The sequence below is a fragment of the Rhyacophila brunnea genome, unplaced genomic scaffold, assembly GCF_057557595.1.
Source record: "Rhyacophila brunnea isolate RB1 unplaced genomic scaffold, BYU_Rbru_1.0 scaffold_23, whole genome shotgun sequence".
NCBI classification, from domain to species: Eukaryota; Metazoa; Arthropoda; class Insecta; order Trichoptera; family Rhyacophilidae; genus Rhyacophila; species Rhyacophila brunnea.
This window is the reverse complement of record NW_028232893.1, coordinates 7,090,582-7,110,115: the sequence shown is the minus strand read 5'-3', so window position 1 is coordinate 7,110,115 and position 19,534 is coordinate 7,090,582. Positions and strand designations below refer to the sequence as shown.

At 35.6% G+C, this 19,534-nt stretch overlaps 2 protein-coding genes across 2 annotated transcripts in view; both read left to right on the top strand.

The window, feature by feature from the left end:
• The first annotated feature begins 247 nt into the window (after positions 1 to 247).
• LOC147069400 (RNA polymerase II-associated protein 1) lies at positions 248 to 7,669 on the top strand. Its single transcript, XM_085950364.1, has one exon. It carries the CDS (start codon positions 542 to 544, stop codon positions 4,211 to 4,213), a length of 3,672 nt encoding a protein of 1,223 aa, XP_085806490.1. The 5' UTR covers positions 248 to 541; the 3' UTR covers positions 4,214 to 7,669.
• Positions 7,670 to 10,898: 3,229 nt separating this feature from the next.
• Positions 10,899 to 19,534, top strand: part of LOC147069399 (uncharacterized) — a 32,029-nt gene continuing 23,393 nt past the window's right edge. The window contains exons 1-3 of the mRNA XM_085950799.1: positions 10,899 to 11,083; positions 14,496 to 14,620; positions 15,524 to 15,772. Of these exons, the coding sequence (XP_085806925.1) occupies positions 11,046 to 11,083; positions 14,496 to 14,620; positions 15,524 to 15,772 (412 nt within the window). The 5' untranslated portion in view covers positions 10,899 to 11,045. The remainder of the gene's footprint in view (positions 11,084 to 14,495; positions 14,621 to 15,523; positions 15,773 to 19,534) is intronic.

Below are 19,534 nucleotides of genomic sequence, written 5' to 3'. Positions count from 1 at the left end.
TATATTAATTATATTATTTTGTTAATTTTCATTGTCATTTTTGTTCTTGTTTCAGACTACCGGATCAATAATAACCCTTTTAGTTATATTAGTGCAATATGGAAAATAATGTTTATTATTTTTTAATTATTACTTACGACTACCTACCTACAGACTTTATAAAATAGGTAGGTATTACATTTTCTGATAAAGAGGTTATCACTCATATATTTGAATTTATTTTTTTAGATATATTATCTATGATTCACAGACACCAGGCGTTGGTAAATGGCAATACATAACCGTTTTGTTTTGACAGCCCTTTTTTATTGCAAAGCAGTGCATTTTCCAGTATTGTCTACCCGTATTTCTTTAAAAATGCACCACATTCTTGCGCTTTAAATCAATTTTGTAACTGTTTTAATAATTTTGTTAATTTTTGAGCGAGAACGTCATAACATTTTTGTAATATAACACTCCATACCTCAAAACATAACCTGCAATCCACCAATCGTGGTTTCGAATGTTTATGCCAAAGATTGTAAAGTGACTTCGCCCGATAATGTATTCACGGCCGAAACCCGGAGACAGCGAGGATGATATTCTCGCACTGCAGGAGGCGTACATGGCCGAAAAGAAGAAGAATAAAGACTTGCAGCCCGCGGCGAAAGTGGTCAACTTGCGAAAGCACAAAAACTCTGATGACGTTCAGTATGAGCCGAAAATATCCAAGTATACGGACGATACTGTCATGAAAAAGGATACCAAGGTCAGGTTCTGTGAAAGCACTACGGTTCTTGGTGAAAATATGGAAGAAGAACCGCTCGTTGACAATAAAACTTCGCATATCGACGATAAGGTGTATTACCCGACCTTGCTGCCGTTTGTTCTCGGGGATATTGTAGAAAAAAATACAGATTTAACAGATAAACCCGTTTTCGATCCGTTATGTGTTGAAGGATTTCCAAAAGCTAAAAAACGAGACAGCAGTGTTACTTCCGAACGAAAAAGTATTTTTTCACAGCAATCAAAAAAGAAAAACAAAATGGACGTCGACGCACCAACACCGACGCCATCTGCAATAGCTAAAGACACTAAAATTAAAAACGACGACATTTTGAATTCAACCGTTATACTGCAAGGAAAAGATGCAACCGATATACACGTATCTAATAAAGCGATTTTAGACGAAATGACTGAAGAAGAGATATTAAAAGAAAAAGAAACACTTGCCGCGATGATTGATCCGAGATTGCTCGACTTTGTTAAGTCGTTACGGCAGAAGAAAATCGAGAATAATCTGTTAAAAGATGAAGTTAAAATTGAAAAGGAAAGCGATTCAAATATGAATACAACAGAAGCCGTTACAATCAAAGAAGAAATGCTGCCACAAAATAATGATGTCATTAACGATCTATCAGATAATGCTGTAATATCTCATCCAGATTTACTAAACTGGGTAAACTTTGACACCCTTGAGAAAGATAAACTGCAATGGATTAAGAATATCCACGAAACCATTAGCTCTGTACCCGTTGATAAACCGTACGAGGCCAGGTTCGGTTTCAAAGGAAACCTTTTACCGTATACATCCGAATACAACGAAGAAACGAAGACACTCTTCCATCACGGAGAAGAACCGCACAGACCTGGTTATTCAATCGACGAGTTATTTAAATTAAGTCGGTCTGTTATCACGCAGCAAAGATCTCTCGCATTAAACACTTTAGCAGGAATACTTGAGTACTACAGTGCCGGAATTTACACTGGTATAATTCAAATACCGATTACAAAAATATTCTTTGTCTTACGGTTCTCGCTGGACGAGAATATACCGATCGTTCTCGAACCAACTTTACGAGCTTTACGCAATATGTTTTATAACAGAATAGACGAAGCATGTTTAGACTTTCTACTCGGTAGCGACAAAGGTCTGAAACAACCTAGACTTTTAAGCACCAAATCTGAGATTGAAGACACGGAAACAGCGGAGAATGAATTGAAGGATTTTCACTTGGCCGATTTAGATTTAATTCGAGGCGTTCTACGGACAGATATTCTACCGAGGTTGCGTTATATTTTGAGTATTATAAAGCCAAATTTCATTTGCGTCGAATACTGTCTGCAGATTTTGATCAGGATCGCAAGAGATTCCGTGGATAACGCTGAAAGTTTCTTCCGCGTCGAAGGCCTCATGGAATACATCTTCGAAAACTTCATTCCTAAGTTTATTTCGAATCGAAAACTTTTTCAAACAGACGCCCAACAGTGCAAAGTCATTTGCAGCGCATTAAAATTAATCAGAGTCTTAGTTTCCCAATCGGTAACTATCGCAGAATCCTGCAACAATAAATTTCATATTTTCCAATCGCTCATGAGTTATACTGGAAGTATTGAAATCGGTAACGTTGACGAAATCAAAGTACAGATTGAGGCATTCTTTTTATGGTCGGCCATGTTGCGTAACTCGATCGGTCTTCAAGAATTGACTGACGTAAAAGGACTACTTTTAAAAATGCTTGACATACATACGAAGGGGACAAACCTCTGCGATTCGCATCCTATAATGCAACAACACACATCCGCTTTAATAACATTACTAACTAACGGAATTATCGCCGCGTCCCATGTTTCTCCTCAAGGAATTTCTGACCAAATAAATGATATCAGTATCCTGGTTTCCATCGGTTTACAGAAATGGTCCGCGCAGTTATGTACAGTTGAAAAGTATACCGCCAGTCACTTGAAATTAATTTCATCAGCACTTTTATACTCCGGCACCGTCCTACAAATGGGTCATCAAAATAATTCAAGTTTCAATTCCATTCGAAATATGCTCAAGTCGAAGGGTTTTCTAAAAATTACTTCTAAATTAATTGAAAGTTCTAATCTTCTCTCCGATACGAAGATCGCTAAAGAATTTAAAGATACGAGTCTGCCCGGATTATGTAGTCACGGTTTCGACAACGATTACAGACTTCCTTCAACTCTCATACCTACGTCGCCGATGTATTTTGTTTCATCACTTTCGAAATACATATTCTCGGCTAATAACAAAGAGTTATCTATGGAATTCATTCAAAGCAGATATGTATACGAATACATTGCGAAAATTTCGTATACTTCTCGATTAAGTGTGCCTGATAATTGGTTTACCAAAATCGAATTAGATTTATTGGCAAATTGTCTATGTTTATCGGCCCATTTACAATTTCCTGAAGACCAAAAAGAAGTTATTTATAACGTAGCTTTTAAGTTATCTTACGTATTAAGTCCAGAATATAAAAGTAACGTAGAATTCATTTTTCAGAATATTGTATTCAAAAAAGAATGGTTTACAGCCGAAAGATTATTGAGAAATTTGAACATGTCCGAGACCGATGATATTCTAAATAATCTTGGTAGTATATTGGAATGTTATATCTCGACTTTGAAGTTAAACTCCGGCGAAGATATGTCTTCGTTGACTGTCTCCAATTGGGATCAGCCGATTCTCCCCAGAGACTGGATGTTTATGCCGATTCTTGGGTTATATTCAAAGTCTCAAGATCAGCTAACAGCGCAGAGTGCAATCGCAACGTACTTAGCAAAAGCGTTAGAAGAGCAGACCAAAAACGTTGTAATGTGCTGCTTGAAATGGATATTCGTTTCCGAGGTATATTTCCCGGAGATAACGGCTGAGATAAATTTAACGGACCGTTTCTGCAGACTATCTTGCGTGTTTCTTTGTGATAATTCTCTTTTCTTAGATGAACACGTTAAAGTGATGTTGCAGAAGTGTTTTAAGATTATTTTCGACTTAGAAAAGTCAACATCTGTCGATAAATTAAACTTCGATAAGACCCCGCACGGTATTAACAACTTTCAAGACTTGTACACGCAATTAGTCGACCAGTTTCAAGCCGTTAGCTACGGTGACTCTACCTTCGCGGCATGCGTCCTAGCCCCATTGGCTCAGCGGCATAATATAAAATGGAGGAATCTCGTTTGGTCCGAATACGCAGGATGCCTACGCGCTTTAAACTGCCCCGAGAGCATGCTGTGTTATACTATCAATGAGTATATACATCCTGCCGAATTAGATTTTTCGTTACTTAAATGTTACCATAGAGCGTTGGTGAGTAATTCACTTAGAAAGGACACGACGGCGTATAGGATAGCCAGCCATCATGTGACGATGGCGAAGAATAGACAAATAGAGGCTAAAAATATCATAAATATGAACAAAACGTAAATCTAAAAATAAATATAAAGGATTATGTGTAATTAGTTGTAATTTTGGTCTCTCTTTTGTAGGCAATACCATATTTTATCGATCGGCTTGACTTCAATACCATAAATTCTACTCTGCTGTATATAACAACATTGCATATTATGAGTTGTCTATTTCCATAAACTGATAATTTCACATGCTTATGGTCAAAATCTGACAAGAATTAGACAGAGGCGCAGCGTGTTATTCTCTCTGTGGTAAGCCCCTCGGTTGCAATTTTTGTCACATTTCGATTTTTATTGAATGAATTCATACCTGTAGCTAAAGAGATTCATTACAAAAAAATGCTTAAAATCGTGATGACTTAAGAACAAACAATAGTTGGTTTGTCCAAATTTATTATGTTTATAGTTATTTATTGCAATATATTGTCCGATCCTAATAGGATCATATGGGCCTCCACAGAGTAGACGTTTGTATTAACGGATGTTGTTGTTTACGAGAAATGGATGTCAGCCACTACTCAACCTATTAGGTCCATACCCTGACTCACACACAAATTGAAAAACAATAATATTGTGTGTACTTGCCAGGCCCAGGATTCGAACCTGAGACCCACGGCGTGATAGTCCAACGCTTAAGGTGATACATCAGTGAAATGGCAAATAATTTTCAACTATAGGCGCGACGAAATTTTGGACTCGCTGCCATTCGGAGAGAAAACGTCGAGCTGTAAACACGTAATTTGTTTTGGCGACGGGCGTATTAATTCTTAAATCGTATAAAGATGACTAAAAACGTTACCCATTTACTTTAAAAAGAAAACATGTCAACGAATATATTATTATTGTTACTGATAGAACAATAAACAGAACATTAAATGGACACATGTTGGATTTATATGGCAAATTATATTTCGTTTGACATGCCTCATTTGCACCCGCAATCCGCGCATCGCCTAGCCACGATCTTTTTAGTCCGCGCCTCAACTGAGGTATAACCTTAAGCCGCGCGGCCACCGTGGGTGTCTGGTTTAACAGTTAATAAAAATGGGCATACTGTATCAAAACTAACATTAAAACCGGATCAAACCATTTAAACACAAATATTAAAGCATGTACTTATCAGTGCACCATATTTAAATCACACTGACAAGCTAGAACTGGGGTGCTAAATTGTATTTGTATTAGTTACATTTCGCTGTATCACGGTTCGCCGTGAGCTTTCGTTCCAGAAAAAGATGGCCGTATAACATTGAGATAAAAAATATGCATTATTCGCAGAGCATTGCAGATAATAATGTTTTGAATTTTATTAGATTCAATCTGATATTGATTAGTATGACTTCATAGTTACGAGTAACCACATGCTAACCTACTTTGGAAACATTCAGAATTTTATATAAATACAAACGATACGATTGTATTTTTAATTTACTTATTTTCTTCTGTCTTTCCCTTATATTTCGATGGTTTTTATGATTTATTTTTAAAATGTTTTTATAAGTGAATTTGCTATCAAAGCATCGCTCACGGTGAACTGTGATACGGCCAACTGCTTACGTAAATTTTCCAGACTGCTGAACTGTATCAAATTTGTAAATATATACTATTTAATTGCTTCAAAAAAGTCCAGTGAGCGAGAAAGGTACTCCATTTTCTTTAAAACTAGATGAACTCATTCTCACTCGCTTGAAATATAATATCCCTATAACCAATGACATTATTAATGGACGACGCACTCAGTACAGTAGCTAGCAAGTAAATTCAAACGTAACATTCGCATGTGCATAGATAGACGTCACGCAATATCTATTATGCGATATCACGCATCGGGAATTTATAGCAATATCACCTTTATTGTAATGGCGTTAGAACAGTGTTTCTAGTATCAATGTTCGTTTGAGCGAACCCGTTCGAACCGAACCATTCGGCAGACCCGAAAAGAAGCGTCAAGAATTTATAGCAATATCACCTTTATTGTAATGGCGTTAGAACAGATTATGCCATTCGGCAGACCCGACAAAAAAGTGAGTGTCATTTTTTTTCCAGATGCTTCGTCCATATTAATGTCATTGCCTATAACTAATTTAGGTATTATTATCATAGGGGCTTAATTTTATGTTTTATACTATGTTATTTTTAACACTATTTCACTCTTCACTTCTTGCCTTTTTGGTGTCTATGTTAAGTAATATTATGTACCTAACTACCCACAATACACATGATGGGTCAGTGCACAGATTTTGTATGTCAATTGTTTATAGAAATTGAGTTTTAATACACAAAACCCTGATCTGAGACATACTTAATGCTGTGAAAATATTGTACGGTATCAGAGTACGGTATTCAAGAAGATATCCTCTCCATCATTACATGTAAATTGTACGTAAAACATTTCACCGTAGCACAGTTCGCTGTGAGTTTTAATGAGATGACTGTATACTACACTGTTTACAAATTTACAAAATTACAATTTTCATAGCTGATTTTGGCAAAATTCAAGAATGAAAACGTAACCTAACAAATAATTCAGTATATCAGCTATTTTGATGCTAGATGTGTCCGTAAAATTTTTACGTATGCTGTTCGCCGTATCACACTTCACTGTGAAAGTATCGGAAATATATGGCCGTATATTAAAGATCGTCTAACGTCTTTAAGTTGTATAGTACTGACATAAAATTCATGTCTAAATAAAACACGGTTCTTGTTGGTTTACATTTACAGGAAACCAGCAGCAAACAAATTTTGAAAATAGCCGATACATTAAATTATTTGTTAGGTCAGGTTAGGTTTTCATTCTTGAATTCATGAAGTTTTCTAAAATCAGCTATAAAAATTGAATTAATTTTCATATTGCATCTAATAAAATTGGAGACCGTATAGTATACGGCCATCTCTTTCCGATAAAAAGCCCACGGTGAAATGTTTTACTTACAATTTACATGTAACTATGAAAAATAAGACCTGTCTCAAGAAATTCAGATAGCAAGAAGTGCTTTTGTCAAAATGAGACGTCTCCTTAGCATTCGAGACCTCAACATAGACCTGAGTATATATTAGTAATTCATTCAAATACACACTCGTCTATTTCACCTTTGATTTTCTCAAAACTGGATTTATGACATCTGTGCATTACCCACCAATCGTTCTATAAATAAATTATGTACTTTTTTATACAATTTTTTTACTACACTTATTGTAGAAGTGATCCAACACTGTGTGTAAGACATAGTGAATTTTTTTTCACTAATCACGTGTTATGGACTCAACAGTGAGCCAATAAACGATGCGTATAAATCTCGTGTTATGTGTATCACAATATGAAGTTTTTCTGTATATTGTTTTGACGATTGCATTGTTTATTAGCGCTTTACAGTGGTCATATAATAATTGTCCATTAGTGGTAATAAATTACTTAATTTTTAATGTTTTTTCTTGACCTGTTATCCATATTATAATAAATAATATGTTTTCATTGATGTGTTTGGTTTTATTTTATATAATATATCCATTCCTAGACTGCGAAATCTTTAACGTGAGAGCTGGCGGCGGCGCTCGTGTTGTATCTTGTCTATGGTTTTCGATTTCGAAGTATTGTAAGTACTGAAACGCGAGAGGATGGGATGTAGTTCTCCAAGCCACCGCGCCGCCTATCACCGTAAAGATTTCACACTTTACTTCCAGAATTAGACATTTTTACATATTATATTTTATACAACCTTGTCATTGCCAGCCAAAATGATTGAAGTTCGACTCGTTGAAAGTACCATACAGTGGCGCGTTTAGTGGTTCCATGAATAAACAACTATAAAAATTCAGAAAGTAATTCTCATATCTTTATAAATGTTGTATTTTTCCGACCATGTCCGATCGTAAAAGATCATATCGTCGTTTCCATTGCAAAATTGAATATCTGCAAAATCTCAAGTTTTCAGGGGAGCATAAAAACAGTTTACAAAATGTATGGCACTTGAATAAATTCAAAAAAGGTTTTCATAATTTAATCGATAATGCAATTTTTGTAAATTGTGTTATTTTGCATGTGTGTAAAGGTGATTTTTGCGGTTTTAATTATACAAAAATGTCAAAAACGCATATTTTGCAGATATATAATTTTGCAATGGAAACGACGATATGGGCCTACACAGAGTGGAGGTTTGTATTAACAGATTTTGTTTTTACGAGAAATGGATGTCAGCCACTTGTTCAACCTGTTAGGTCCATACTCTGACTCATACACAAATTGAAAAACAATAAGTGTACTTGTCAGACCCAGGATTCGAACCTGGGACCCAGTACGCTTAAGCCGCGTGGCCATGTTGTATAAATTATTAATAACACAGGTTTTCATAAAGTTGAAACTGAAGTCCCTACCTGCTCTCTACTTTGTGCCAATACCAAGATGTACGAACTGTCTTAGACAAACTAGCTGCCATATTTCCGGATGACTATAACTACAATGTAATTCTCACATATTTCTTCTCAATCAGGGAACTCGGAAATAATAATAACCGATCTCGAGTATGGAAGAATATAGGATAAACTTGTACACATGTAAAGAATACGCTTGTCTTTAGTTCTGACAACTGCTCTCGTTTTATGCACTGACGCTCATTCAATTTTAGTGTATTTGAAGGTTGCAACACAATATTGCACGTCTATAATGTGTGGTTCACTTTCAAAACCCTGTCAAAATGTGTATTGGGGAATAGCATATCGGAATTCTATTTATTAATTTGTTCTGTGTTCTCAATCTACATCGAAGGAGTTACAGGAAGATCACTTCTCTTTCCAATTGGAATATGGAATCGTTTTGAGGCTGCTGCTGAGAGATGTCATCAGACTACAGATTGTTGTGAAGGTTTTCACAATGCCTTAAATTTAATTTATTATTTCATTGTAGTCACCCAAGCATTTGGAACCTATTGGATGGATTAAAACAAGATATTATAGCTTGCCAGCAATTATTATTAGCCAACGCCCATATAGGTCACCTTGAAGTTAGAAAAAAAAGGTATGAGACCCTTAGAGCCGTTTCACACGAGACACAGGTGTCTCGAGAGACTGTATTAACACATAAATGAATGGGCGCGTTCAGACGGAGACACGTGTGTCGCATTCATGTGTATGCAGTGTCCAGATACCAGTGTCTCGTGTGAAACTGCTCTTACGCTGCAGACACACGACATTGCAGTGAATGTGTGTCGACGCATGGTCTTATTTGATTCCAATTGCATCCAATTAGAATCACCGATTGGATTTGTTGTATCCAATTCGTATCAAATAAGACCTGCGTTGACACATGTGTGTGCCTGCGCCCATAGTAATCAAGTGGCAATAGTTGTGCAGGAATATCAAAATGATAAATAATTGAGGTTTTGAATTTAGTCAAAACATTTTAAATATACCTACCTAATCTATGCTTACTTTTTTAATCAGGGTTTCATTAATTTTTGAAAACTAACCTATACTATCTGCAATAAATATGTATGACAGACAAAGCTTAGTGTGCACTATTTATGTTGAGCCTGCCTAAAAAAAGATGCATTTAAAAGGTTTTGGCTAAATTTAATGTAAGTATCTAAGTACCTTTAATATTGTTATACACCTAGGACAGACAAGCTCATAAAGTTCAGTGGATTTACGTGGTAGCAAAGAACTAGGGACCGAGAAGAGTGGAGAGAGTTAGGGGAGGCCTTCATGCAGCTATGGATCAACCCCGACTGATTATGTTGATTTTTGTCAGATGTAACAGCCTACCTCAACCCTTCACCACTGGTAGAAGGAGATTCTCTTGGTTACACAACATGCCACTATGGCTCAATGTCCAAGGCATTGAGGATCTCATTCAACTGTTCCAGGATAGGAACTATAGGTACTGCAAGTTGACCGCTAACCTTCGATAGAAAACAGAGCCAAAAGAAGAATAATGCATTGAAATAGATACCTACTACGTATTGATTTAAAATAATATATTAAATAACGCAGTGACGTCCCGTGGGGGTAGGCAGATTGAGCGTCGCTTGGGGGCAGCAGTTACTCGAAGGGCGGCAAATCGAGGAGAATCATTAGGTACATATAGAAATAAGTAGGTACCTAAACATAGCAATGATGAAAATATCTTTCCATTAAAAAATTCAGCTCACTGATTGGAAATAAAATGTATGAAGGTTTAACAGGACAATTTTTTTTTCGGATTCACGATGTCTAGTTTACTTCCGTTGTCTGGAAACTGGAAAATTTTTCGGCTTAAATCCTTTAAAATTATAGTATTTTGGCATATTCGTCGTAAAATTATAGTATTGTACATTTTTTGCAGAATCACAATTTTATTATTATTATAGTACTTTACCATACCTAATTATAGTACGGTTGGCAACACTGCGCTAGAGGCCACTGGTAGCAATATTATTGCCAAGGAATCAATTTCATTACAAAATAATCGATGAGCATAAAATTAAACGCAAATAAATAATTATCGATCCCTAATATCATCATATTTTATTTTATGATACTTATTACCCTTTTTTTTATTATCTACCTACCTATAAATTTCATTCCCCTTTTCGAACTAATTGGAATACAATTGGAAATCTTTTTTTTGTTGGCAACGCGCCAAAATAAATAAAGAAAATTATGCATATGTGTGTGTGATATTATTTTAAATTTAGAATTCCCCTTTGCCCGCAAATTCAGTCGCCTATTGGAAAAATCGCGAGCGCGCATGCGCCGTCGGCAGTTCTCGATATTGTACAAAAGTGAGGTTAGAATTCCGAAGACAGACGTCAGATACCGAATTAAAAACACAATTTAGACACAAATCAAACCAGACAATACACAAAGTTAATATGGGCGATGACGAACAGACGAAATTATGTACCAATTGGCAAGTATTCATTGTTTTAATTGACCACGGTACGGCGAAAAATAAAAATGTCATTTTGCGGCGATTTCGATCGGCTCAAAACAATATGCGATTATGGCTCCAATTTTGTGACGAATTCTTTCTTATTTTGAGCTTTCTTTTGTTTACAATTTCGCCTTTTTGCCGGTTTAGTGTGACAATTCATATTTTATCCGCGTTGTATTAGGTATTCTATTTTACTGCGTCGTCGCGTCATATTTTCTTTTGATTTAAATCCTCAGAAAACTATTTATAACCATTCAAAATACAGATTAAAATAATCGAATGATGTGTTTGTTTATGTCTTTATTTTTCTCTGTCAAACAATGTACAATCATTTACGCATGTTGCACGAAAAATAGTCGTTTGAAACAGTTGTCATTTAGTAAATATTTTGTTTTGTACATTTATCTCAATACACAATATTAAGGCGATACTTCAGTGAAACGGCAAATAATTTTCAACTTTAGGCGCAACGAAATTTTGGAGTCGCTGGCAATCTGAGAGCGAACGTCGAGGTGTTAATACGTCAATTTGTTTAGTGATGGCGACAGGGGTATTAATTCTTAAATCGTGTAAAGATGACTAAAAACGTTACCCATTTACTTTAAAAAGAAAACATGTCAATGAATATATTATTATTGTTTCTAATAGAACAATAAACAGAACATTAAATGGACGCATGTTAGATTTATATGACAAATTATATTTCGTTCGGCATGCGTCATTTGCACCCGCAATCCGCGCATCGCCTAGCCACGATCTTTTTAGACCATGCCTCAACTGAGGTATAGCCTTAAGATGTCATCCATATGTATGTACCTACCTAGTATGTTATAAGCATCTAATAATATAAAAAATATTGCATCCATTGCATTATTAACTCATCCACCTCCATTTTAGCTCTGTAGTGAAGGGTGGAGGTAGGCTGTTAAGATCCGCCATAAATTGTGCACATTAAACTTTGCTGGTTAAGGCCCACCCACATTGGGGTGCATATCGTGGACTATCATGTAAACTCACGGCGATAAAAATGTCTATGGTTTGGTCATTTTGCAGAATATTTTGAACGTGCACCATCTCGTAAATTCACTGAAGAGTGCCTACTATAATGTATTAGTAATTTGAATTATTATTAATTATTCATGCTAATTTCAATTAATTTAAACAGTTTCTACTTGTGCGTACGTTAAAATTACGTTTGACATGACATCCATAGATAATATTTTAAATAGAACCCAACTTGCATACCAAAGATAATAGACAACATTCTCATAGAAAATACATAGTGCCAACCGCTGAAAACAAAAAATCGTGATTTTGACATGACATTCGAAAAGTGCAGGCATGTGGAATATGATAAAAATGTTCAAAACGTCATGCAGGTGCAAGTATTTTTTGACTTATTTATTATGGCTTGGTTTCGCAGGGTTTAAATTGAATATTAAAAACTAACCAACTCCGTCTGTAAATTGGAGTCTTATTTCTATGAAAACAAATACATTTGACTGACAAAGTTTAGCGTCCACTATTTATGGCTGATCTTACAGCCTACCTCCACTGTTGTAGCTATATAGGTAGGAACCTGTATTTTACTTTACTTTACACGCTGGCGTGTGGGTCTGCGTAGTAGAGCGATTGTAGTGACCTCCCGCTAAAAAAACAAACTACTCAATACATCCTGTCAAACTAGTATAAAAAATGACAGTTTCAACTCGCTAGCTTGTTGGCTTCCGAGCGAGTGGAAAGTTTTGTGTGTCATCATCACAATCGCACTAGCTGACACGCCCGCTTTTAAATTCGCCAAAAAACAGCTTGTAAAGTAGCTCAATGTCATTGAGGCTTAAGGAACATTGTTCAGTCTGAATAATCTGAAATAATAACAATTGCTTAGTTAAGGCAAATATATACTTGAATGACGGAGAAATTTTTTTTATAAATATTACGTTAACGTTAATTTGAATAATGTTCCTTATTTTCCCTGTTTTTATGAATTTTATTTTGCCGTGGTTGTCTTATGAAATTTGACGGGTAGGTTCTTGTAAAAGAGAACCCAAACACCCATATCATTGATCCTAGCACAGAGTACACCCTATTTTAATCGAAAGATTATTTAGTACGCCAGTTTGTACGTTTTTTGTAGGACTCACTATCAGTTACCGTCAGTCGGTTTGTCAATAACGTGAGCTAATACAATCTCTGAAAACTATAAAGACAATATTGTTTTGTGCAAATTAAAAAAAAGCCAGTAGCCAATTCTATATTTAATTACATATATTATTATATTCCGTGTGAATGATCTGACATTTGTTGCATACTGAGTCGATCTGTAAGCTAAGCAGTGATTGGCTAATAGCTATTATTAATTGGGCATATCCATTTTCGAAAAATGTTAACAGTAGGGTAATGCGTCAGTTCTATTCTGTTCCCATGCATGACCATCACTATTCAATATATTATATTTGGATCCAAATATATCTTATATACAGCATTCACAAATTGGTATTGATTTTTGAAAATTAAAAGAGTTTTTATAATAATTCTAATTTTCTACATTTTGTCCAGAATCCATGTCGCGACTTTTTTAATTGCTTTCTACCTGTTTTCTGTCAGCGGCTTACTACCTAAAAAAATCTCTCATCGGCAACTCCTTTTATTTCTTTAGTTTTCCTTTACAAAGTTTCCATTTGCTGCACTTCATTCTAACCTGCCTGTTAAAAGTCCTTTTTAAAGAGACTTCTTTTCCAGGACAATCCCGGCCTAATCGGGACGGTTAGCAACCCAATGTGATTAACTTATTCATATATATGTCACTTTGTCTCTATATTTTCTTCCGATTACGATTGCAACCTTTGGTCTCATCTACCGCTTTCCTCTGCGACTCCTCTCCAATGTTAATATTGAGTGGGGCTCCCGTGTTGCTCTTGACCCGCTCCATGCAGTGCAACAATAACCTGACTCATTCTGGGTTCCCAACGGATATTTTTTGATGCCTTTTTTGGACATGGTCAGCCTGGTTCATCTGGTGATGAGTTTCAAATTCTAATACGTACTAAAGGTGTTTGATCAGTTCAACTGCTTTTGCAGTTAGCGTCCAAAGTTCCATTCTGTACAAAATCACTGCATATGATTTCTGCAGAGACTTCTGAACTTTTAGATTGCCAGCAGCGAGAAGCGTAACCTGTTTGCTGCAGATATTCTCTGTTTTACTTATTCAGATGCCAAATTCCACATTCCTCGTCTCTATCTCTATCTTTTCCTCTTATTAATACCAATTAAAATCGTTCTACTAAATCAATAGGTATTTTCAGCTGAAAAGAAAAACTTTAATGTCTGCATGTGTGTAAGTAGGTAATTTATTAATGTGGTGTGATTTGCCATATGTCCATTACAGCCAGAGGGACATACCGTCGGCGAACTACACGATCCATTCCGTCCATTGCACACGGAATATCGCAGTCTGCCCCAAGTGCAAGGATCCTGTACCTGTCAACGATATGAAGAAACACACTGCTAGAGGTATATACTGTGGTGTCAATTTTTTGTACCCTATGTCCAGTGGCGGCCTATGACTTAATTTTATTTTTTCATTGGGAGTGCACTGAAAAAAGCTTTTCTTTTAAATATGAGATCTATTTGGTGTTCTTTTATAATTCGTGCATTTAAGTTTGGAATCGTATGTAAGTTACTTTCAATAACATACATACAATGCTTCACACAATACACATTTTATTATCTTTTTTAAAACTCTCAAGTGCTGAGGATTAAATAAGTACACAACTTATTGCATGAAACAGAATTCAAACTTGTAATTCTTCTTTTTCTTTCGACCATGTCCGATCCTAATAGGATCATATGGGCCTCCACAGAATAGAGGTTTGTATTGACAGATTTTGTTTTTTTACGAGAAATGGATGTCAGCCACTTGCTCAACCTATCAGGTCCATACCCTGACACACACAAATTGAAAAACAATATGTGTACTTGCCAGACCCAGGATTCGAACCTGGGACCCACGGCGTTATAGTCCAACGCTTAAGCCGCGCGGTCACGTGGGCGCTATTTACTTATTTTTTTTCTGTTTTTATTTATGTTCATACAATTACTTTGTATGAAAAATTATAAACATTTTCTTTATTATTTTCATAGAAATTAATAGTTTAATTTTAATGTTTTGGCTTGAATTGTCCTCCTTTAAACACTAAAAACAATAATTAATAGAAATAGCATTGGAATAGTAATAAATGGCCATTTGATATCATGACCACATTTACAAAATGTTAAAAAAAGTTATGTAGAATTTACTATCGCGTATTTAAATTTGAAGTCGTTGAACCTAACTTGGCCACTAGTGTCCACCCATCACCTCAATCATGATCCATCCTTTTTTACCAATAACCTTTCATGCTCTGCCATTTCCAGTGATATGCAAGCAATGCGGCGAAGCGATGCAGGCGTGCGACATGCCTTCGCATATATCCGACGCGTGCCCCGAGACAGCCGTAAAATGCCTGTACTGCGAGCTGCTCCTGGCGAGGGCTCTCATGCCCGACCACGAAGCCTACTGTGGCGCAAGGACAGAGCGCTGCGACGAGTGCACAGAACTGGTGATGATCAAATACAGGAAATTGCACGAGGAGTCTAATCACGGATTTTTAAAACTTGACGATGGTAGGTATATTTGGAATAGCGTCTTTTTCTTTTTATCAACTGTTTTTCCTCCCTGTTTCCTTATATAGCAGTGATTTTCAACTTTTTTTATTTTGGGGAACCTCGGACCAATAATATTAAAGCAGTCATTCCCATAAATCTAGGGATTGCAATAACGAATGAATATATAAATACCGGTATTTCGGTTTTTATTATTCAATACAGGCATTAATACCGGAATTCGTCAAAACATATCTGTACATGGGAGGTAAACTACACCATGTCGATTTTTGGCAAAATTGAGATTTTTACATATTTTTACATAGCTCGCGATGCTCTTTCCAGTGATATACTCAACTATGTCGTAACCCTGCCAGAAACGAATATAATTAAAGGCATATTACACTATGTTATGTATTATATCCGAGGGATAGAACACCAAGAAGATATGGTGTTCATTACCCCATTGTGCTAAGTGATAAGTGGTTAGAGGGAAACAACACCGAAACGACTTGGTGCAGTTGACCACTGGCCATCAAAGTTTTTTCGTGAAGTTTTTATTAGAATACTACCGGTTTTCTCATACTATTTGTTATGATCTTTGGTTTAATGATACTTGAGGTGTTTCTCTACAATATTCAAGGAAAATTTAAAAGAAAATGCATTTGATTCTTAAAATAAATGATGTTTAATGTACATAGTGCTGTGTACCTCTAAAAAGTTTTACACATTCAAATTACATGGTGCAGAATTCTCTAAAAAACTTTTACTGCAATCAAAATACCTACCTTTAAAAAAGTGAAAGAACCATTCGATTTGCGTGATATTAATAATTTTCAGTATTAAAAGATAACAAGATATTAATTTTCAAATTTTATTAGGATTATAGTGATAGTAAGTATCTAAGTATGAAAAATTAGACAGCAAATTATAATACACAAAAAATATGATAGGTACATAAAAATATTGATAATAAATTCAATCATCCTCGGGGAAATCTGGAGTCTGGTCTTCTTTTTGCAGCGTCTTATAAAATTCGTGACACTCACTGGGTATAAATGGTAGAAGTGCCATCAAATCGTTGTATTTTGCCGAGGAAATAGGCTTTAAAGTATTTCTACGTGGCCCCAAAGAAGCTGGAAATCTCCCAGACCTTCTTTTTAACGAAATTGTTTAAAATAATTCTTCTTCATTAAAAGAAGTTTTATAATGGAGATCTCCTATATTTTCCTGACGAATTTGGAGATGAGTGCACTGAGATAGTTAAAATGCTTTCTTATCATTATTCACTTTCCTGTTAACAAAAGGTGAGTGTGTACCATCAAAGAGAACTTTAAATATTTTAAAATCACTAAATTCTAAATTATGTACACGGAATTTATTAGAACAGCTCCTCATAAATTGCTGCCAATCCCATGGTGTCATTATGGAGAGATTGTTAATTTTCTTTCTTTTTCATTTAATTCTACTGTAATAACAGTAATGAAAAAGCGCCAAGTTGGCGGTTTGGTAGAGGAGGATAAAAGGAGAAAGAAGATAGTACCTTCTAATAAAACTCCCCAAGATGTTATGGAAAACGTACAAACCCACATTTCCAGCTTTCCGGCATACGAGAGCCATTACTGCAGGGAGAGATCTGCAAGGAAATTTTTGTCTTCTGAACTGTCTATTGAAAAGATGCACCAACTTTATTTGGCCTATTTTGAAACAGAAAACATTGATGTATAACACAGAGTAAAGAAGTGGGTTTATGGCGATATTTTCAACAGATATTTCAAGCTTTCGTTTAAGCCTCCACAAAATGATACATGCGATACATGCGACATGTATTTGGCTCAAAAGAAGGACTCTCAATTAGGAGATAATGAAAAAGAAAACATTGAGCACATTCACTCTGCTCATCTCAATGATGCGCAATTAAGATATGAATTAAAAAACACAGACTCTATAGTAGCAAAAGGTGACAATAAAAGTATTGTTATAATGATGGATCTGCAAAAATGTCTGCCCACACCTCTTCTCACATGTGGAACAAGTTTCTACAAGAGGAAGCATTGGACATTCAATTTCACTATATACGATACAACAGGCCCGGCCCACTGTATGATGTGGGATGAAACAAAGGCAGGTCGAGGTGGTGAAGAGATGGCTTTGGCGTTATTGAGATGGGCAGAACAAGTAGTACCAACATCTGCCATTGATAATATCACAATATGGTCAGATAATTGTTATGGGCAAAACAAAAACATTATTTTAATATCATGTTTCTTCTGGATCATGCATAAATGGCCGCAGATAAAGAGAATCAACCATAAGTTTTTATTAAAAGGTCACACTCATATGGAGGCTGATACAGTTCATGCCGTAATCGAACGAAAAAGAAAAAAAATAACAATCTCTCCATAATGACACCATGGGATTGGCAGCAATTTATGAGGAGCTGTTCTAATAAATTCCGTGTACATAATTTAGAATTTAGTGATTTTAAAATATTTAAAGTTCTCTTTGATGGTACACACTCACCTTTTGTTAACAGGAAAGTGAATAATGATAAGAAAGCATTTTTACTATCTCAGTGCACTCATCTCCAAATTCGTCAGGAAAATATAGGAGATCTCCATTATAAAACTTCTTTTAATGAAGAAGAATTATTTTAAACAATTTCGTTAAAAAGAAGGTCTGGGAGATTTCCAGCTTCTTTGGGGCCACGTAGAAATACTTTAAAGCCTATTTCCTTGGCAAAATACAACGATTTGATGGCACTTCTACCATTTATACCCAGTGAGTGTCACGAATTTTATAAGACGCTGCAAAAAGAAGACCAGACTCCAGATTTCCCCGAGGATGATTGAATTTATTATCAATATTTTTATGTACCTATCATATTTTTTGTGTATTATAATTTGCTGTCTAATTTTTCATACTTAGATACTTACTATCACTATAATCCTAATAAAATTTGAAAATTAATATCTTGTTATCTTTTAATACTGAAAATTATTAATATCACGCAAATCGAATGGTTCTTTCACTTTTTTAAAGGTAGGTATTTTGATTGCAGTAAAAGTTTTTTAGAGAATTCTGCACCATGTAATTTGAATGTGTAAAACTTTTTAGAGGTACACAGCACTATGTACATTAAACATCATTTATTTTAAGAATCAAATGCATTTTCTTTTAAATTTTCCTTGAATATTGTAGAGAAACACCTCAAGTATTATTAAACCAAAGATCATAACAAATAGTATGAGAAAACCGGTAGTATTCTAACAAAAACTTCACGAAAAAACTTTGAACAGCCATTGTGAGAAAGTGTCTTTTTTGACATAGTGTAGTTTACCTCCCATGTACAGATATAGAAAAAAAGAAGTACCTATCAATAAATGTAACTATATAAGGGTACTACCGCGTAGCACATAACGCGAGTACATTGAGTTCTATGGAATTGAGAGTGGAACTATGGCGTAGTCCGACCTTATGCCTAGCTCAATCAAATAGCTCACTTGACTGACTACGGTAACGGCTAACCATGTATTCCGTTATAGTGAAATTGGCGACCCCTTCTATGCCGTCTAGGTGATAATGTCGGCGCGCTGCGGTAGGGACGCCTGATAGCGAGAACTCGGGATTGTATGTGACATCCGATGAGTGAGCGATAAAGTATTCGGAGGACGCGCTATAACTTTTAAAATCTATTTAAATTACTATTTTACAGCAACCCAAAGTATCTTTATTATGCTGACCTTTTTGACTGCTAATTTAAGCTCTACAGTTTAAGTCTGG